The sequence below is a fragment of the Colletotrichum phormii genome (genome assembly GCF_030913505.1).
Source record: "Colletotrichum phormii strain CBS 102054 chromosome Unknown BDP81scaffold_12, whole genome shotgun sequence".
NCBI classification, from domain to species: domain Eukaryota; kingdom Fungi; phylum Ascomycota; class Sordariomycetes; order Glomerellales; family Glomerellaceae; genus Colletotrichum; species Colletotrichum phormii.
In genome coordinates this window covers 893,177-912,397 of record NW_026851454.1, presented here as the reverse complement: position 1 = coordinate 912,397, position 19,221 = coordinate 893,177, and the positions used below count along the sequence as shown (strand labels likewise).

At 51.9% G+C, this 19,221-nt stretch overlaps 8 protein-coding genes and 1 non-coding gene across 9 annotated transcripts; 3 read left to right on the top strand and 6 right to left on the bottom strand.

Annotated features, from left to right (window-relative positions):
* Positions 1 to 988: 988 nt before the first annotated feature.
* On the top strand, positions 989 to 1,845 carry BDP81DRAFT_450559 (uncharacterized protein; the record flags this gene model as incomplete). The annotated part of the gene is made up of 4 exons (XM_060592539.1): positions 989 to 1,011; positions 1,047 to 1,064; positions 1,324 to 1,617; positions 1,701 to 1,845. The coding sequence occupies 4 exons, from the start codon at positions 989 to 991 to the stop codon at positions 1,843 to 1,845; spliced, it is 480 nt and encodes a 159-aa protein (XP_060444313.1).
* Positions 1,846 to 2,539: 694 nt separating this feature from the next.
* Positions 2,540 to 4,118, bottom strand: BDP81DRAFT_350926 (efflux pump; the record flags this gene model as incomplete). Its single annotated transcript, XM_060586209.1, has 7 exons — positions 2,540 to 2,940; positions 3,000 to 3,160; positions 3,229 to 3,732; positions 3,791 to 3,835; positions 3,901 to 3,927; positions 3,978 to 4,001; positions 4,064 to 4,118. 7 exons carry the CDS (start codon positions 4,116 to 4,118, stop codon positions 2,581 to 2,583), a joined length of 1,176 nt encoding a protein of 391 aa, XP_060444312.1. The 3' UTR covers positions 2,540 to 2,580.
* A 222-nt stretch (positions 4,119 to 4,340) lies between these two features.
* BDP81DRAFT_430141 (uncharacterized protein) lies at positions 4,341 to 4,879 on the top strand. Its single transcript, XM_060590582.1, has 2 exons — positions 4,341 to 4,421; positions 4,474 to 4,879. Exon 2 carries the CDS (start codon positions 4,481 to 4,483, stop codon positions 4,856 to 4,858), a length of 378 nt encoding a protein of 125 aa, XP_060444311.1. The 5' UTR covers positions 4,341 to 4,421; positions 4,474 to 4,480; the 3' UTR covers positions 4,859 to 4,879.
* Positions 4,880 to 5,827: 948 nt separating this feature from the next.
* Positions 5,828 to 5,905, bottom strand: BDP81DRAFT_t190. The gene has a single exon. It is a non-coding gene; the product is annotated as a tRNA-Gln (tRNA).
* A 2,275-nt stretch (positions 5,906 to 8,180) lies between these two features.
* BDP81DRAFT_407297 (aliphatic nitrilase-like protein) lies at positions 8,181 to 9,662 on the bottom strand (the record flags this gene model as incomplete). The annotated part of the gene is made up of 3 exons (XM_060589004.1): positions 8,181 to 8,896; positions 8,981 to 9,316; positions 9,388 to 9,662. The coding sequence occupies 3 exons, from the start codon at positions 9,660 to 9,662 to the stop codon at positions 8,431 to 8,433; spliced, it is 1,077 nt and encodes a 358-aa protein (XP_060444310.1). The 3' UTR covers positions 8,181 to 8,430.
* A 571-nt stretch (positions 9,663 to 10,233) lies between these two features.
* BDP81DRAFT_430133 (uncharacterized protein) lies at positions 10,234 to 11,130 on the bottom strand. Its single transcript, XM_060590581.1, has one exon. It carries the CDS (start codon positions 11,107 to 11,109, stop codon positions 10,657 to 10,659), a length of 453 nt encoding a protein of 150 aa, XP_060444309.1. The 5' UTR covers positions 11,110 to 11,130; the 3' UTR covers positions 10,234 to 10,656.
* A 764-nt stretch (positions 11,131 to 11,894) lies between these two features.
* On the bottom strand, positions 11,895 to 13,749 carry BDP81DRAFT_430131 (3-isopropylmalate dehydrogenase). Its single transcript, XM_060590580.1, has 5 exons — positions 13,341 to 13,749; positions 12,790 to 13,278; positions 12,549 to 12,730; positions 12,371 to 12,518; positions 11,895 to 12,317 (listed from the first exon to the last, which is right to left on the bottom strand). The coding sequence occupies exons 1-5, from the start codon at positions 13,577 to 13,579 to the stop codon at positions 12,242 to 12,244; spliced, it is 1,134 nt and encodes a 377-aa protein (XP_060444308.1). The 5' UTR covers positions 13,580 to 13,749; the 3' UTR covers positions 11,895 to 12,241.
* An 890-nt stretch (positions 13,750 to 14,639) lies between these two features.
* Positions 14,640 to 16,623, top strand: BDP81DRAFT_490609 (cytochrome P450 monooxygenase; the record flags this gene model as incomplete). Its single annotated transcript, XM_060595290.1, has 4 exons — positions 14,640 to 14,918; positions 15,005 to 15,508; positions 15,546 to 15,656; positions 15,721 to 16,623. 4 exons carry the CDS (start codon positions 14,640 to 14,642, stop codon positions 16,432 to 16,434), a joined length of 1,608 nt encoding a protein of 535 aa, XP_060444307.1. The 3' UTR covers positions 16,435 to 16,623.
* Positions 16,356 to 19,195, bottom strand: BDP81DRAFT_350918 (kinesin motor domain-containing protein). Its single transcript, XM_060586208.1, has 2 exons — positions 18,828 to 19,195; positions 16,356 to 18,768 (listed from the first exon to the last, which is right to left on the bottom strand). Exons 1-2 carry the CDS (start codon positions 19,036 to 19,038, stop codon positions 16,814 to 16,816), a joined length of 2,166 nt encoding a protein of 721 aa, XP_060444306.1. The 5' UTR covers positions 19,039 to 19,195; the 3' UTR covers positions 16,356 to 16,813.
* Positions 19,196 to 19,221: the final 26 nt, after the last annotated feature.

Genomic DNA, 19,221 nt, shown 5'->3' with positions numbered 1-19,221 from the left:
TTAACCTGCTGAGTGGGATCGCGTTCCCCTAGCTCGACTTCAAATTTCTGACGAGTTCCCAGGGCTCTGCAACCTCGGCGAATGCTATGCAAACTCTCTTTGGAATTAGGGTCCACCGCCTCGCAGTGGTGTGTAACAAAGGTGGTGTGGCCCGGTGAGGCGTTCTAATCAGATTAGAAAAAGCTTCCTTTGATTGACTGGTAATTACCAAACTGTCAATACTCGTCGCGCCATCATGTCGTGTTTTGTTGCCTATTTTGCCAGAGGCACGGTGTATCATCAGTCAGGTGTTGTTTTGGTGACAGCTTCATGGCTTCCCGTCTTCTAAAAACAACCCAATGCCAAGGTCAGAGCCCCTCCTGTGGGGTCCCTATTTGGGGATCGACTTGGCCTAGAGAATGATAGTGGTTTGGTATAGGGAAGAGGTGAAGACTGCATGTGTGCATAGCATACCTAGTCAACAAAAGACAGCAAGTCCAAAACGCCCGACCTATTTGGACGCCTCAATTATTCGTACCGCAAATAGTCTTGGCAGGTTTGAGCTGCTCGAGTCGGCACCTTTGGCCTGTGTGCCCCGCCAAATTGTTGGCCCTGTCATGTTGCGAGCAAGTAAAATAGGGTTTCTATTTAAGTTACGCGACTGTTATATACCATTAATTCCAGGGATGGGAACCCTTGATTGAGCCCAGCCCGGCGAGCCGCCGAACGTGCTCGACCGTCGACTGCTAGTGTCCGCGGGCGCGGGCAGCGGGCTTCTCCTGCCGCTTGATCGGCGCTTGCAGCACGTGAATCTTTGCCCGTAGGCTGTGGCTAGAATAAGCGACGTTGAAGCATGGCTGGGGCTCTTAGCGGCGAGAGTAAAATAGATTGCTCGAGAAGCAACCAAATGCTCCCCCCTTGGCATTAGGAAAGGGAAACACGCCTGAGGTAACCTTGAGGGGTTCGCGTCTATCCCTACATGGTCAAGCTCTCCCATCGGGAAACAACCATGACGTTGCGTTCACTGGTTCAGTGTGTGCATTATTGCATACTACACTACTCCGTAGCGATGGTGGATTCTACATGTAGGTAGCCGTACTCCGTAGGTTTGGGCTCATTGCGAATTCGGTCTTGGGCATATCGAAAGCGGTAAAAGTCAACAACAGAAGCTGTGGGACGACAAGATGAACTCGCATATTGCGCGAACTCTATCACTGGACTCTTCTCGTTTTCGCCTGTGGACCTGTGAAGCACGGCCCAGTGCTTCCAATCTCACGCTGCGGGCGTGCCGCTGCTCCTTGAGTCAAGCCCAGCAATGTTGTGTCCTTAACTGAAGTTGACCAGCGAGACGGCCCGAGCGCATTGGGCAGCCCAATTTACCTTCACTCCCGCGGAATACCTCTCAGGTTTGTTTCAGCTTGCCTTGCGGTACCATTTCCAACTAACTATGAACTCGGGTACGACTGCTGAGGCCTGGGAACGAGTCGTTAAGGGCCCCTTTTCACGGGTAACGACTAGCCAGGGACCTCCTAACGGGGTTACATATGGCCGCATTGCACGAGCCAAGCTATGCTTGAACATCGCAGCCCTCCCTATTCCCCATGACAGAATGCTGTGCACTTATGTCCCGTATACCAGGTGAGTTCATTGGGTAACCGCATCCGTAAGTGTGTATCATCAAACTGCCGTATTTGCATCTTGATGCTACCGAGATAGGACAGACCGGGTTCGCAGCAACCACCTTACTTTGACTACATGCGCGACGTCTCCGGACAACCCGAGGCTCAGAGCTCCGGTAGTGCGAGACGGCAGCACCGTGAACGATCTGCAACTAATCATGTTATACCCTCGCAAGGTGTGGACTAGGCGTAGCTTAGTAGCTTCACCTAGACACTTTGACCAGTCATCACGAAATCAGACACATGATAAACGCCTCGTTTTTCTGCCACGGCACCCGCTTGCTAGTTGTTGACTCTTGTTCGCTGTTCATCGCATAATTCGGAAGCATCTGCGAAACCCGAATCTTTCTAGTCTCGCAAGCTTCGTCCTTTCGTCTCTAATTGACGCTTCAGTCATAATTCGGGTGGTTCCTTCAGTTGAACTTAGATACATCAGACCGGAGAACGCCGTAAAGTTATTCCCTATTACGAAGCTTGTGATTCTTCAAGTCGCCACGGGGTAGACGATGCATCTGAAGCCTCATTTTCTCTCCTTAGAAGACCCCGACCAGCAACATCCCGTCAGGTCCGAGTGCGAGCGATCCCTTAGGGTCAACTCTAAATTCAAGGATTCTTAATGACTAGGCGGGCCGCTATCGAACCACTTCGCGCCCGTCGGAACGAACATTTAAGCGATGTATTTTCGTATAGTGATTATTTCGATACTACTAAATGTGTATGATCAATTTTCAAGATTTCAATACTCTTTTTTGAACAAGGGACTTTTGATAGAGCTTGACAACGGCGCTCAACACTAGCAAGGGCCACTTCAAAACGGCCCAATCTTAGGAATGTCAGTGCCCACGAACCTGAGCCTCGGGCTCTCGGCAGTTATTTACGGGTTCGAGTCATTGTCTTTTTCTCGCTTGTTGACTGCATGTGCCTATTTCTTTTTTGGCCGAATGTCTTTCCACCCCATACCCCACGCGAAGCAGAATGATGCTATAGCCAGACCAAGGGATAGGTAGAACTCGTTATCGATGCTCGATACATATGCCATGAGCACTCCCGGCAGTTCCTTTTCGGCTACGACTTTACGGAAACCGGTGGCTCCGGCCTTTAGCACCGTTGACGCATCGACATTTGGTGCAAATTGAGCAAGGTCTTGCTTCAACGCCCCGGTAAAAATGGCGTTACCTACTGCCAGAGCCACAGCAGACCCCATGAATTGCGAAAATGTAACAAATATTATGCCCATTGAGATCTGCTCCGGAGGTAAGTTCGCCTGAATAGCAATGCTTGGCTTAAAGCCTTTATGTTAGTTGGACTTGCGGTTAGTAACCACTGGCCGGCGGGTCTCACCAGTTGTAAAACAATGCCTCGTCCACCGCCCGTGAGGATTTGATAACCAACCCACTGGGCCACCGAAGTTGTCGGTATAAGTGACGTGAACAGGCCGCTAGCAATAATCGTTGCCGTTGTGCCTGCAATAGCCCACGGCAAATAATACCCGAACTTACCGACTTATCGGATGACATGGACGTTAGCTAAACTCAAATCTCACATGGAATAATTCCATAGGCTTCCGTACCTAGTACGCCTCCGCCGTAGGCAAAAGCTAGTTGTGACAAGATGCTTGGCAAAACGTTGATCCCGCTCTGGACCGGCGTGGCGCCTTGGACAGCCTGGAAGTAGAGCGGGAGAAGGTAGATCTGGATCATCGCCGAGCCAACAAATGTAAAGTTGGTAGCAGCAGCGGACCAGACGGGCCTCTTACCGGCCATTGATGATGGGATCAGCCCTTCATCTCCTTTTCGATAGTTCCAAGCCAAGAACGTTGAAAGAGCCACAGCAGAGCCGCAGAACAGTCCTATTATCGTGGGGCTGTTAAAAGCATATTCGATCCCAACAAGCTCGAGGGCCGTGAGAAATAGGACCGCAGCACCAGCACACAACAAGAAACCGATAAAATCTAGATACGTGTGCAATTTCGCAATGACCGCCATAGGACTCGGTTTCGGCACCTGATCGGGAATCTCGCACCATGCCAGAAACAGAAAGACGGCGCCTCCTATCGGGAGGTTGATGTAGAATGCTGTTTGAGTTTAGCTACCGGTGAAGTAGTCTCAACTCGGATGAACTCCATATCTTACTCCAACGCCAATTGGCATAGTCGGTAAGGACTCCGCCAAGAACAGCTATGTGTTAACGTTAGTATTTTCGGCGAGACTTTCTCCTTTCCCGGGTGGATTTCTGCACGTACGACCGCAAACGCTCCCAGAGTTTGCAACTTTAGTTTGACGTTAGCAACTGCTGTGACGGTTAATAGCCTATACGTACGTCCGATGACCAGTCCCATAAGAGCTATTAGACAAGATGAATTAGCCAAGAATTTGTCAGACGAAATACGCAAGGATTAGTCCCACCGGGTCTCTTCTCTAGAGGTACTGATCCGGCGATGATCACCAGGCCGCCACTCATTATGCCCGCACTTCCTATACCCGCGATGACTCTGCCTGCGATTAAGATCAGGGACGAAGGCGCAGCCCCGCATACTAGAGATCCAATCTCGAACAAGACTAGGAAGACAAAAAATGACCACTGCATGGATCAGTACGGATTTAGAGACATAGTCGACAACCGGAAAACCCGTACCTTTGAGCTGAAGTAGCGGTAGATTTTGCCTGTGAGGGGCTGGAAGGCGGCATTAGAAACGTGGTAGGCACTACCATACCAACCGATATCTTGCAGAGAGTGAAACTCATCAGTGATCGTAGGAATAGCCTACATGCTATTAGCAAATGAGATGCTTCGCTTTCTTCCTGGGTACTCTAACAGTAACAATGATAGAACTGTCAAGGAACATCAACCAGGCAACAACAATAACACATGTGATGACAATCCAAAGCTTGGCACCTGATAAGTACTTTGGCACCGGTGTCGCTGTTATATCATGTTTCGGAGCTTTGTCTTTCTCTTGGTCGTTCTCCGTGATTGAGCTTGTCTCCTTCTCTGTGATCGTTGTACCTGGACTATGCTTCTCGTCCTCGGCGACAGACGGGAACATTTCAGTGGATATGAGGCTTAGGTCTATTGATAGCAGTTGCTTCTCTGTCATCGTTACAATACTCCTTTTTCTTCTTGTGGATATGGGGGCAGACTCGGGCTCTGTTGTTCGATCCATATTGTGTCTAGTCGGCGATGGTTACTGGCAGGAATAGGGGCTTTAGTCGTTTGGAATCTTTGGATCCCCTCTAAAATTGGGACTCGTGCATGGCAAAGAAAGCTTTTCACAATGTGCGTCGCCCGGAATGGGACGCAACAACCGTAATATCCGACGGGATTGATTACCACTTGCGAAAAGCCCCATTCAAGAAGCTTCATTCGAGGCTTGCCAGTCGTGGTAAACACGGGGAATCCCCGACCGAATAAAGTTCAATTCATGGAAAAGATCCCTCAAAAGGAAGCGCACAAGGCTTTCGAGTGCACTTTTGGGAAGCTTCTTCGTCGCAGATAAGTCAAGTGTAGAGATCCACGACTCATGAGGCGCATGGATGATGCTGCTTGACATTTTCATCTGTGTTTAGGAGAAAGCTTATTGTCTTTAGCCAGCGAATCAGTCCTCACCGCGGAACATGCAGGCTTAGAAGTGGCCTAGGCTCAACGACAAGCTTCATTCTACTCCCTTCTCTTTTATTAGTGCTGCAACCTTGGGCCGGCCGAGTAGCCCCCCCCACAATGTGTGTGTGTGCTATATTTAACGCCGTGGCGGCAAGGGCGCAGCCGCCCTTGCGGCCGACCTCCCGAAGGGTATATGGCGTGGAGAGCCGTCGCCCTATAACTATTGCTAGATACAGTTCAAATCGTCCTCCAAATCGTGCCTTATGGCTACTATGCGTTCTATCTGTCCCTGGTTCCCGCTGGTGCCCCAGTTCCATTCTTGAATTTTGCGGCTTAAGGCCGGATATGTCTGGAGAGGGCGGCCTGCCGAAACAGGCCCCTCGTACATGTTCTGATTTGTACAAGACCATTCCTGCCCCAGTACTTGGTTGACAACGTGTACTCGACGCATATCCACTTTTTCTTGGTCGGAGGGTGTGGATATGAGAAAACCCTGGCGAGGGCCCGGAAAGGGTCCTAGGCCCCGCGTTGGGCTCTGCCCTACCCTTCCCACAGGTAGTTAAAGCAGTTGCCGGCGGCTGGAATCGAACCAGCGACCTCTGGGCTCCAGAGGCCTTGCCAGGTGTATGCCACTACACCACGCCGGCGGTTCTTTTGGGGCATTGCGATGGGTCACGGATCCAGAGGGACCTGATCCACGGAGTAGTCCGGTGGCCGGGCAGCTCGCAACTAATTAGGTCCCCGGGAGATGACTAACACTTTGGATAAATCCCAGACCCCAAGCGGTTCGCGATGATGATCTCCATGGATATCTTGTGCAGATGGGAGTTTCCAGGTACGCAGCATGGATTCGAGTAGGTAGGCATCTTTGCCGAGAAGTCCGAACTTCGACTGCACACAATGCTCAGCTAGTGTTCGGCGCTGTTCACGTCAATGGAAGCCTGAATGGCAACACAAGGTCGCCGGGCGATTTTCGAACGTGAGAACAAGGAGCGTCGAATTGCCGAACATGGATTGATACAATTGTTCGATATTAACCAAGAGCTCCAAGCTTTTTACACCGCCATGTACCTGAAACCATAGCAGGATTTGCTACTCTCTGGCAGTCTGGCTTGGAGTACTTCGTACATTCGATCAATCCTATGGCCTTTTTCTCGCTGATGGGACCATTCGAGGTGGGACTAATCGAATCAGAGACTTTGATCCATTGTGCAAAGTCATCAGCGAAGTTTCCCCCTCGCGATTGCAGGGTGTGCCAGCTCGCAACGTCGTGTATGGGTCTTGTCCTTAAAATAGCTGCCCAACCGCGCTCTCAGACAGCACGCAACCTTTTGCCAAATCGGTGCAAACAACCAACACAAGAGTTGGCCCCCAGTTGACATGTTTGAGATGTATTAGATCTTGGCAGCGTACGATTAAGCATGAATCTTTACCCTGGAGCGTTCCCGACGTAGGACGATCACGGCCGATCATCAGGAGCGGCCTAGGCCTCATATGGCCACACCTTCTACGTGATCCACAGATGAACACCTTGATGGTTTATTCCTATGATATCACAAAGCGAGGTAGCAGGTGGAAGACATGTATAGTAGAAAGTGGCTTGATTCCTCTAAGTGGAAGATCCGTATGAGGGTCATATCTATCCCATCGGGTGCTAACTCACCTCATTTTGCCAAGACCTCCAAGTACCCACTATTTACACTTTATTACCCCGCATTTAAAGGGGCACTTGACGATACGTCACTCATTCCTATGCTCTTTTGCCCATTATCATCACTATTATTACTATTTTGATTGATATTGTTATGTCTTCTGGTGATTCTGATACCTCCATTGCATCTAATGCTTCTATACGCAGCTGTATAGTAGTTGAGGTCCACCCAGAAGACCTTACTGCTGCCTGTAATACAGACTGTACGCCCGAGCGCTGTGACGCAGCTACAGTCCGGCCCCACGAACCTCCGGCTACTCTCATAGGGAGTCTAGATTATCAACCTATTGGTCAACCCAGCAGCAAACGGAGGATCCTATCCACCTATTTACACGGTTTATGTCCCGCGACCGTTTCCAACTGCTACTCCAGCGACTACGGATATTCAACACTGCGGAATTCCGGCCCAGCCGGCCCAGCCAGCCCAGCCGGCCCAGCCAGCCCAGCCGGCCCAGCCAGCCTAGCCGGGGCCAGGGCCGGGGCCAGGATCAAATGCCAGATGTATACCGTAAAGTTAACCAGTGGTCAGCCCACATCCAAGAGACTGGGGATTCCCTTTATATACCTGGTTCAGACCTTACAGTTGACGAGGCTATGGTCCGATTTACAGGTCGATCTCTTGAGACGACAACGATTCCAACGAAACCTATCCCAACTGGCTATAAGATCTGGATCCTTGCCCAGTCTGGCTACTGTATACGGTGGCTGTGGCACGTCCATGGAAAGGGCCCATACGCATAGTCCCCCAGGCCCGGCCGGCTAGGCCAGCTGCTGGAAAGCTGGCTCTGTTGACACCAACGCAGCAGGTAGTAACTACGCTTATTTCACTACTTCCAGCTGCAACCTACCACTTATTTCTTGACAGTCTCTTCGCCTCTGAATATCTAGGAATAACCTCACGCAGCAAGTAAGAAAAACTCGGCAGGGCTGTTTAGACTGTAATGTACCTTTATGTATGAAGGGAGACTGCTGGTACCTCTGGCATACACAAAATATATAGAGAATAGAAGTACTGGAAATCCTGTTGAATCATTGGATAAGTCTAATAGGCTGGGAAGTTCCTATTGGCTCTACCCCACCTCTTGGCAAAATGAGGTGAGTTAGCACCCGATGGGATATACCGTACAAGACGGGTAATCGGCTTGTGGAAAGCGGTATCGTACGGCAGTAACCGGCAGCGCCACGTGTGGCGCTGCGACATATGATCTATGATAGGTCAACGTTGGTATCTCATCGCTGTTTTCCCATATTTAGAACTTCTAGAAAGTGTTTTGATGTTTACAGCAGCAACAATAGCCGGAATGAAAGGGGCCTCGAACCACAATCAAGCATCAGTATTCATCGCAAACATCATGAACGGCATACCGTGGGATGATATTCTGGGAAACGGTGCCACTTCTCCCCGCAGTTCAGTGTTCGGGAAGCCAAATTTAGAATCAGATGACTCTACCTTATCTATGGCTAAGACGGGATGACAAGATCCCCGGTCATCAGGTAAACAATCGAGACGTTCTTGTGCTTGACGAACTCCCCCTCCACCTTCGGCACATACCCCGGAAAACTATCCACAATCTGGCTCAGCGTTCCCCATGAAGCCTGCCCATTAACATCATACGTCTGAGAGCTGTTGAAGCCGCTAGTGTTGAGGTTGTAGTACAACATCGGGAACTCCTCAAAGCTGGCGTTGGCATTGATGTGGGCAACGCGGGATCCGAACGGGTCTATCACGAAAGTCGCGCCGACGGCCGCGACAAAGGAGTAGGCACCGCTGAGAACAGAGTAGACGCTCAGAGTGCCGGCGTTGACCCATTCGTTCTCCCACCAAAGCGAGGTCTCGTCTCCGACGCCCGCCAGGCAGGGGAAAGGCGCGAAGTGAACGTGCTCTCGCTGCACGTACATGTTGAACGTCATGCTGGGGTACAGGTGCCTAGATTGAAAGTGGTATGGTCAGCTTCGGCACTCATCGAAGTAATGCCCGATCAGTCGAGAAAGGTGAGCTCTGTAGACATACTCTCCGCACTCCAGCATTCCCCATCGACCGTAGTCAGTCTCTATGACTTTGAGGTCTTCGGCAACTCCGTCACTGAAGAAGTAACGCTCTGCACCAGACGGTCGAAGCTTACGACGGTGGTGCATGATCTTGCCTTGAGGATCAATCAATGCCTGCGACATGTAAATGTAGTCGCCTTCAACTTCTGCAAAGTTGAGGTTGGCATAGATGCCCACTGCTTGGATCGCCGCAATCAGACGGTTCCACTGCGCATCGCCAAGCGTGATGGCGTTCTCGATGTACGATGGCAAGTAGTCGCGCGTGAAGTTATAATGACTGTCCGAACCCTTGGGAAACCTATTCAAGACGGTTTAGATACTTGCGTTCAATATTCAGATGCTTGAATATCGGGCTGGGTTAGTACTTACCCGGGGAACCAAAGCTCAGGGAAGACCACAGCATCGGAACCGCTAGCCTTAGCGTCCTTGATCAACTCGATTCCCGCATCGACACATTCGCTGATGTTGAAAGTGATTCCAGTGTAGTTGTAGTTCGTCAAGGGCAGCGGCCAGTTTGGCGGAGGCGTGCGGATCAACGCAATCGTCAAGTTCGATCGGTCCACGGTGCTGCTGTTCCAAGTCGGAGCAGCAATCGCAGAGCCGATGGCCGAGAGCGCCAAGATACAGCGGGAAAACTTCATCATGTTGAGTCTCTTCCGAAGTCAGAGTCGAGCCAAAAACACATAGTCTTTGATATTCTCTTGTCCGGCCTTGATCCTGTCTCTCGCCCATGCAACGCCAGCTCTGAGCAGCCAGCGCTCTTCTGCAACACGGAGAGCCGACCCCGTTGCTGTTTTAACCCTTTCCGATATCATGTTGTTGAGATCAGCAGCAATCACGCTGATAGCAATGTGTTGCGCTGACCGCAAAGACCCCAAGCTGCACACTATTAGCCGACCAAATTCGGGACAGCATTCTTCATTATTTGCTTGTCGTAGAAGCTCCGAGAGGGGCTCATCTTTGTCGAGTAAGGGCAGGGTCCTGTATGTGAGATGCAGTGCAGCATGAATGCACTCTCGTCGCGAGTGATAGAAGACGGAGTCGGGTAGAAGCATGTAGGGCAAGTGTAAAGCAAATACGTATCGCAAAAGTACCATCTCGCACATATCGAGTTAACAGCAATGTATCCTTGCTCAAGTCCTTCAGCGTAGTTGTCAAGATCTGGCGGGCAGCGGTCAGCTGCGGGCTGAGCTGTAAGACTGTGGCGTAGTTCGCCTCTTGCTTGACTTTATTCCACAGCTTAGCAATCGTCAGTCTCAACGTGAACGAGTGACCGAGAGCAATTTGCAGAGAGCTATCGGTGTAAAGACTAGGATCCTTTGGAGTAGGACAGATTGTTGCCTCGCAGTGGAGCTGGTCGTCGTTCAGGTTTGAAGGTAAGCTACAGTCAAAGTCTTCGGGTGAGATGAGGACGGGCTGGCCGGATTCTATGCTTGCGTCCAGAACCATCTCTAGCACAGTCGTCCAGAGACAGCGTCGCATCTCAATCTGGAAAGGTAACATTCGTGGCAACCCTATCGGGTCTCGATGCAACCCGATTCACATCGCAGACCGAAGGAGGTTACCTGACAGGACTGAGATCCGGTCCCCGTAGAGTGAGTCTGTTGCTTGCTGAGCCAGCTGCAGGAGATACATGATCTAAGTGCCTGAAATGATTGGGTGTGAGTTCTCGGGGTTGGCGAGCCAAGATTGAGCCTCGTGGATCCATTGAAGAGCGTAAGGTCGAAGAGAAAAGAGATCGTCGTAAATCAACGCCCCAAGTGCGAAGCAAAGCTGGAGTCTCACCAAACACTCTTGTGCTACAGAGACTGGATCTTGTAGGAATGCCTCAAACTCTCTCTGGAGGGTTGGTACATGGTTGATCCGATAAATCTGTTCAAAGGTTCGTAGGTAATTCACCAATAGCTCAGTCGATACGATGTTGCCGAGTGTGTATGAACCAAACTGCCCGGCAGAGCTTACAAGGAGCCTCTGTGCCCGAAGACATCCTCCTAGACTTTTGCAGTGTAAGAGGCCTTGCCAGCATTCTTCCTGCTTGGACATTTCATTATCCAGCCCCTTCAGTGCAGGCCGGTGAGTTGACGTTATCATCCATACAACTTGGGCTGGCTTACTAGCATCACTGAGTATAACCAGTGGCTTGGCGAAATGTACCGTGATTTAACCATCATCATAGTCGGTAGAGACGTGAGCTCGGTGAGCGAACTGATAGTGGGTGATTTCTCTGCTGGGCAGAGTAGCTCTGTCACCAGCCGACGTGTAGGAGTCCCAGCCACCACGAGAGGGACGATCGTCCCCGGCGACGAAATCTGACTGAGCAAGACGCTTCCAAACGAAGACGAATGCCATGTCCCATTGGTGGCGCTTGTGGAGACCCGGTCTTGGTCCGCGGGCTTTGGTGTTTGGGCGATTACCCCGTGATCCGAGTCGGACTGGCGCCTTCCGATAAGTGACGGGCTACTCTGTCGGTCGTTGATGGGGTTCGCATGACTGGCAGGAGGAGCATTGGCAGGATAGACGCATGCCCTATTCTTTGCCCGCGGCATTTGCTGCAAGGGCGGTTGTGGTCGCACCGCAGCTTTCGTTTCCGGCACTCGATGCAGGCAAGGGCCCTTCGCCGTCGTACCCTAGGCTCTTCACGGCGAGGTGTGTCCATTGTGTCAAACGCGCGTATGATCAACAGAGGGAGAGATCTGATCCACGAGCACAGAAGGCGCGAAACCGGAGTTGTGAAGGAGAGTGATGGACTTGACACCATGTTGACGGGTTTATGTTCGGGCGCGCGCGGGCTCGGGCTCGGGGTGGGACTCTGCTTCGGGGTCGGGCTTGAACCAAGAGGTCTGTGTGGTCCTGAATTACAAAGTTAGTGAGTGTATTAGAAGGAAAAAGCCTTTGTCTCGAACAAAATCGGGAGGCATCTCTCAATCAGAATGTAAAGGTAAGTGGCCACTCCGGCACGCCTCCCCCCCGCGTCAACAGAATTCATGTCCTCGTGACGAGATCAATAAGTTCCTAGTGTTTTCTTCAGAATGTCATTTATGCTAGATTTTAGGCCATCACACGGCATGCATAGTCGATTCCATGATTGCATGTATCCTTCGATTTTCGCATCAACATTTGAGTCAACTTGGGGTGTCCTTCACCACTCGTCTTCGGCGTGTTCTTGCATCAGTGGCCCATTCATTCTGCATCATATCTTTCTGTTAAAGTCATACGGTATAATCTACTTCAACAGGCCTTCGAGCTGTTTGCAGATCGCATCACCAATCTCAACGGTTGTTGCAATCCCACCCAGGTCACTGAAGAGATGAGTTAGACACACGGCGGATTTTGAGTAGCAGGAGAAACTTACGCGGTCCGTATCTCATGGCCGCCGATGTCTTTGGAGTCTAAGACCTTCTCAACGGCTCTATTAATGGCCTTTGCCTCATCGGCCATCCCGAATGAGTACTTGAGCATCATTGCAGCCGCAAGAATGGTTGCGACTGGGTTGGCGATACCTTTGCAGAAGGAGAATTAGCTACTGGTACCTTTGGAGTATTCGGCACGGAGCTCTATTACCTTTGCCTGCAATATCGGGGGCGCTTCCGTGGATAGGCTCGTAGAGGCCGATCCCCCCGAGCCAGGGGTGGTGCTTGAGATCGACGCGGATGGAAGCAGACCCAGCGATCCCGGGACTACGCTACTCACATCTGAAAGGATATCGCCGAACCTGAACTCGCGCAATTCTTTGTTTAGCTTGATCAAACTTGTTGGGTCTGCAACACCCACGTGTTGTCCATGAGTACCACTCCGTTGAAAGAGCGCGGATCTTTAACCATAAGCATGGCCGCGCTATCGGCAAGCTGGTGGGAGAGCTTGATCTGCGGATACTCCCTCGCGAAAAAGTCCGTCACGGCTCTCCGCCAAAGCCGACTGACCGCAAGAACATTGGCCTTGTCGCACGAGATGACTTGCTGAGGCGGGTCCGTCTCCATGGCTAGGTCGGCGGCGACCTTTGCAACCCGCTCAACTTCTGCTCGGGAGTACGCCCAGGCGTCCGATGCAAAGTCCTCCTCCTCAGTCTTGTCTCCGAAATAAGCACCCCCGCAGTTCTCTCGCACGAGGACAAAATCGGTTCCCTCTGTGAGCTCGGGTCGGATGGGACCTCGGTCAACAAGAGACTTGCTCGCAAACTTGCATGGACGGAGGTTTGCGAAGGCGTTGAGTCCATGGCGCAAGGCTAGGACACCCTGTTCAGGTCGCACTTTGCCAGCACCCCTGAGGGTACATAAACTTTAGTCATTGCCGCTGATGAAAGTCGTGTTGATGGCCTAACTCACCATTTGGGTCCACCGACTGACCCGAACAAGACAGCATCGCTTGCTTTAGCCACATCTAGGACCTCTTGGGTCAGGGCTACACCATGCTCGTCAATGCTGCAACCTCCCATCAACTCTGAGCGGATCTCAAATTTCACGCCAGAGGCATTTTGGATCACGTCAAGGACCTTGATAGCTTCTGCGATGATCTCGGGGCCAACGCCGTCGCCTGGAAGGACAAGGATCTTGTGAGAAGCCATAACGTTGAAAGTCGAGAGATGGTCGCTTGAAAATAATACAGTAAGGTATTAAACTTTACCGTGATGGTTCTGATTGAGAGTCGGCCGACGGAGATGAGATTTTGTCGTAGACGGAGGTTGGTGGCTGTCGTTCTCCGCGTAAGCACCGGTCTCGGGGCAAGATATCCGGGGATGACGTACCCGATGCGGAGGCGCCAAGTTATCGCATATAGCCGGCTTGGAGAGGTTGCTTCCTTTTGAGATGCCTTGGTGCTTTTTCCAACCCGGAGTTGTATCCGGAACCTTGAAGCTTCCGCAGGAACATTTGTTTCCCCAATTTCCGATCCCGGATCTGTTGACAACGGAAACATGATGTCTTGTACGATCAACTTAGTCAACATCAATTCATTGCTGTCTTTCTCCCAGGCTTAGAGTTTTTGAGGCCAAAGGAAGTGAAAGCCCCAAATTTAGACACATCAAATGCATGCAATGCACTAAGTTAACACAATAACTCTTCACTCTACGACTTAGTGATAGACTTTAGGGCTAGGACTGGACACGGCAGCGGTCGTGTACAACGACTGTAATTCGAGCAGCGACTACACTGTGCATCTTCCTCTTACAAGTCTTCAAATTCCGAAAGAGAATAAAGGTCCATCCTGGGTCCAAGTTTGCACGTAGTATAGGTCTGAAGCATGGTACGGACTCGGGGGAGGGGTCGGACTCAGCATTGTCAAAGCAAAGCCAAGTTCCAGTAGACGAAGTGGATCGCACCAGGCAATTGTGGTCATCCAGAAGTCTGCCATGGGACTTTGATCCATCAACAAGCCTTCAATCACTAGCGAATAGGATGAAATGTCCGTATTAGTTACGCTTGGACTGATGGGCAGAGAGTTCGGGGAGGTGACGCGACATAACTTAGTCTCGGACGCTTTCTATTGCCCGCTGCAAAGCTTCTTTCCGTGTACATAACACGGCGAAAAGAACTTCAAACGAACTGAGACGAACGCATCAATGAACTTGAAATACTCGAAAGTTACTTACAGTTACAGAGTTGTTCACTGCTTTACCCAAGCAAAAGATGTCTTCATTCGACTCTGACCTGCAACAAGGCGTTGTCGTTGCTGGTCTTACAGTCGCACTCCTTTACCTCTTGCACCGCGCTCTTCTACCCAAACCAATCCCAGGAATACCTCACAACAAACATGCAGCAACAAATATCATGGGAGACATCGACTCCTTCCTCGAAAGCCAGAAACAAGGCATCTCTATGTTCCGATGGGTTTCAGCCCAGACCGAGAACCTCCAATCGCCCATCATCCAACTCTTCATGCGCCCCCTTTCTCCCCCAACGGTCATCGTCACAGACTACCGCGAAGCAGAGAATATATCCATGAGACGGTACAAGGAGTTGACAGAACCGAATTTCTGCGGTACATCTCCCAGCCGCTGATGCCTCAGTTTCACATGATGATGAAGAGCGAGGATCCCCTGTACAAGAGGCAGCGGAAATGGTTGCAAGACCTGATGACGCCTGGCTTCCTTCATGGTGCTGTAGCAAAGCCCATCCATGATAGCGTCCGGCAGGTGGTTGAGCTTTGGGAGCACAAGGCCCGTCTTGCCGACAGCCACCCATTCGAGGCCTTCAACGATATCTACTTCGGGGCATTTGACGCCGTATTAGCGTTCTCCTACAGCAGCAACTTTCAACACATAACGCTGCGAAGTCGACTGCAGCTGATTTCGGCCCTCGGAACCGTGGAACTTCCAGCCGATGCTGATTCTCCGGTGGTCTTTCCGGAGAGTGAACAGAGCGAAGTCATCAAAGCGATGCTAGAGTTAGCAGAAAAGGTCGAGAAAACGAGAAAGGCAGTTCTGCCATGGCTTCGGTGCTGGTATATCCATCAGACACCTCGCATCAAGGCCGCCAAAAAGATCAGAGATGAATCTGTCAACCACGAACTCGAGACGGCCGTCGAGATTCGAGGCCGGTGAACCTGCGTGCTCGGCGCTCGATCATATGGTCTACAGAGAGAAGCGGGTAGCCGAGAAGGAAGGCAGGGCCCCGGTCTACAAGTCGGTTGGTATGCACAGCGAGGTAAGTCAGAGTATCGGCACGCGATCTAATTAAAGAGGCCAGACACTCTGACAACAAGATCTAGGCATTCGGGTTCCTACTAGCCGGGCACGAGACAACAGCCACAACCTTTGGCGGGGGCATCAAATACCTCACAGACAACCCAGAAGCCCAAACACATCTCCGCGAAGCCCTCCGCCAGCACTTGCACGACGCGGTCAAAGAGAGACGGAACCCAACCCATGAAGAAATCATCAAGACCACCATCCCTTACCTCGACGCCACCATTGAAGAAATCCTGCGCTTCGCGGGGACGACCTCCGTCACGGACCGCGAAGCGATGCAAGATACCACGATCCTGGGCCACCACATCCCCAAAGGCACAAACGTGATGATGGTGACCATTGGCAAGAGCATCCTCAAGCCAGCCTTTGATATCCTCGATGCCCTGCGGTCCAAGACGGCACTCGACGCGTCTAATCGGATCCGAAGTTGGGAGTCATCGCCGTATCCTGTGGAGGACTTCAAACCTGAGCGATGGCTTGTCAAGTCGGATAAGGATCCGGGGCAGATGGTGTATGATGCCACGGCGGGGCCTCAGATGGCTTTCGGCCTCGGGCCAAGAGCGTGTTTTGGGCGGAGGCTGGCATACTTGGAGCTTCGCATGTTCACTGCGATGCTGATTTGGAACTTTGACTTTTTGCAATGTCCTCCAGAGTTGTCAGACTATAGAGGCTATGATGGGTTGACGGTCAAGCCTCGGCAATGCTATGTCAAGCTGTCCAAGATAGCTTTGTGAGGTTTCGTCAAGGCTGAGCTGCGACAACTTGTACTTCATCATGACGAAAGAGTCTTATGAAGATGTACGGGGAGAGATGTGGTAGGCGTTGAGGCTGCTCTACTAGTTAAAGACACCGTTATGGTGCATACACTTAGATAGAACGAATAGACTGAGATACATCACACAATGCAACGCATGCCACCGGGGGTTGACGGGAACGAATTACCTATCTAGTATGCTTTGCCCTGAAGGATTCTCGCCACATTATGCAACATTCTGTAAGCAACCTGTTTCTCAAGGCCACCGCGGCCTGTATGCAGAACTCCAGAAACACCATGCCCAATGCACCTATAGCCGCCCGATGCGCCATGCTAGGTAGGATATCACTTCACTGGCTTCAAATAGCCAGTCCAACAAGACCGTCGTAAGCACGCTCGACGGTCCGACCACCCATTCCAGGGATGGTCTTCAGCTGCGCCAAAGTCTCAATCTCGGCCTCCTCATCCGTCATCGTTTCCAGGTAATCAACGAGGTCTTGGGCCTTCTTCGAGCCGAATCCGTGCAAGCCCTTGATCTGGGCAAGGTCTCGCGAGTTGACGATGCTCAGCAAGTTCTGAGTCCGGGGAGAAGCTGGTCCGGCCGGGTCGGGGAGGACCATTTTGGGGGGCCTGGCAGGCTTGGCCTTTCGGTTCTTCGTCTTGGCGGCGACGTCCACAAAACTCATGTCTTCGTCCCCTCTACCTTGCTGGTACTCCTCGTCACTGTCGTCGGCAGCAATTCTTCTACGCTTCTTCTCGTGTCCATTCCGGGGAGATGATGACACTGGCAAAGATTCGGTGGCAAGCATGTTTCCAAGCTTGACCCTCAGCTTCTCAATCTTGCCCAGCAGCTTGGCCTGGCCTGGGAAGAAAGGAAGAGCCTCCTCGTACATTTGGAGGGCCACAACGTCGTCGCCAGTCTCCTTTGCCTGCCTGGCAGCTAGCAAGAAGCGTAGTCCCTCTGAGCGTCCATCGTCGCGTTCCCGCTCCTCGTTTGCGATCCGGCGCTCTAGTGCCTCCAACCGGCGCCGCACAGCATCGTTGATGTCGGGATGAGCAGGTGCAGGTGCAGGTTCTGCCGTCTTGTTCTCCTTGGAGGCGAGGATCTCGCTGACCTTTTTCTCGACGATGGCTTCCAATTGCTCTGCGGAGATGGAGAGCTTTTGTTCGGCTGGTTGAGACGGCTGGACTGGTTGAGCTATCAGTGAGGATTGCGACGGTCGTGCAAGCCTGCTAGCCTTGGACGGCAATTCGCGTTCGACGAGGGGCTTCCGGGTCTGCGTCATATTGGCAGTCGGTCGGACGGGAGCAGCGGCCTTGCTACGGTCGGTGTAAACATTGAAAAGCTTCACCGGTCGCGTCGGATCAGCAGCCTTCTCACTTGCCTTGGCTGCGATAGTGCCACTGTGAATGTTGTGGGCATTGGCCAGGGGGCGGAGGGGTTGTCGCAGAGTAGATGTAGAACTGCCCGAGTTCGTACGCGGGACCTGCTTGAAGACGACTTCGTTCTCGATTTCGCGAACCTCGATGCGCTTGGCCCTCGAGCTGACGTTCAAGCTGCTCAAAGTGTCAAGATGGTAGCTGCGGATGGGGGCCAGGTTCAGGATCATGACGGTGATGCCGTTGTTCTGGCCTAAGCTGAGGATGCGCGTCATCTTTGACTCGCGGTAGGGAATCCGCTTGTCCCCTCGGGAGATGGCGTCGATGCACTGCGACAGGACGAAAAGACTCTTGTTGATGGCAGCAGACTCTACCAGTCTCTCCTTTCCATTATCGGTACGGCGGTTGTCTTCCGAGCCAGCCAAGTCAATGGCTGAGGCCACACTTTCACGGATCTGGTCTCCCGTCGTTTGGGTCACCTTGATTCTCATGATGGCGTGGCTTCGACTGCTGTGGGCGTTGAGCTTCGTCGATGCCGTGACGCGGTTGTTATTCGCCTCGATGTAGAGTCGGGAGAAGTCTTGGAGATCTTCACAAGCCCGTTCGGAGAGACCCACTACCATCGTCTTGCCATCTTTCTCGCGGAGGGGTAGGCCAGAGGGCTGGCGTTTTTCGGGAGGTTCGAATAGGTCGAAGACCTTGTCGTTGTAGATCTCGTAGTATGACAAGACAACGTCGACAGTTGTCTTGCCGCCGGTGTCCTTGGCGATCTTCTTACCGCGCCGGTACACACCGCTCAGCAGGCGCGGGATTACACCGCGATCTGCTAGCTTCAGCCCACCTCTCATCGTGTGTGTCTTGCCGGTTCCTGTGACTCCATAGGCGAAGATGGTGACATCAAGACCTTGGAAGAGTGCCTTGATGTGTGGTGCCACTGCTCAAGTTAGTTTGACCGATGTCTCCATATTCGTGTCTCGCGTAAGGTATCCGTACCCTCTGATGTAAAGAGTGCGTCTTGTGTCGTCGATTGGTCGTAGACACTGGTGAAGGCAAAGGAGAATTCTTCGCTCTCGTTCTTCGGACTCGGGATCTTGACCAGCGTGGCTGGCTTGCCTTGCTCGATGCTGTCCGCCCGGACAATGACGTCCTTATCCAGCTCCTTCTCAAGGAGGGGACGGATACGCGCGACCACACGAACCGACATGGTGAGGCCAGTCCAGGATTCGACTCGATGGATAGGGTGGCAGCAGCCCGTCGCCAGCAGGAATGAATGGGTGTCGATACTCGGGAGTATGGTGTCGGGGTCGACGCGACGTGTCGAAATGGTTCGACGAGAAGACTTTTGTGGTGTTTAAACCGTGTTCGTGACTTATTCAATGTTGTGCAA

What these genes read in the sequence shown, in the direction of transcription:
- BDP81DRAFT_430141 (XM_060590582.1), top strand. Translation starts at nt 4,481, where the DNA reads ATGATAGAACTGTCAAGGAACATCAACCAGGCAACAACAATAACACAT.
- BDP81DRAFT_430133 (XM_060590581.1), bottom strand. Translation starts at nt 11,109, where the DNA reads ATGATAACGTCAACTCACCGGCCTGCACTGAAGGGGCTGGATAATGAA.
- BDP81DRAFT_430131 (XM_060590580.1), bottom strand. Translation starts at nt 13,579, where the DNA reads ATGGCTTCTCACAAGATCCTTGTCCTTCCAGGCGACGGCGTTGGCCCC. An exon ending in CCGTGCCGAATACTCCAAAG is followed by an intron (nt 12,519 to 12,548) that starts GTACCAGTAGCT and finishes CCTTCTGCAAAG; the next exon opens with GTATCGCCAACCCAGTCGCA. An exon ending in GGCCATGAGATACGGACCGC is followed by an intron (nt 12,318 to 12,370) that starts GTAAGTTTCTCC and finishes TCATCTCTTCAG; the next exon opens with TGACCTGGGTGGGATTGCAA.
- BDP81DRAFT_350918 (XM_060586208.1), bottom strand. Translation starts at nt 19,038, where the DNA reads ATGTCGGTTCGTGTGGTCGCGCGTATCCGTCCCCTCCTTGAGAAGGAG. An exon ending in CGCACTCTTTACATCAGAGG is followed by an intron (nt 18,769 to 18,827) that starts GTACGGATACCT and finishes TAACTTGAGCAG; the next exon opens with TGGCACCACACATCAAGGCA.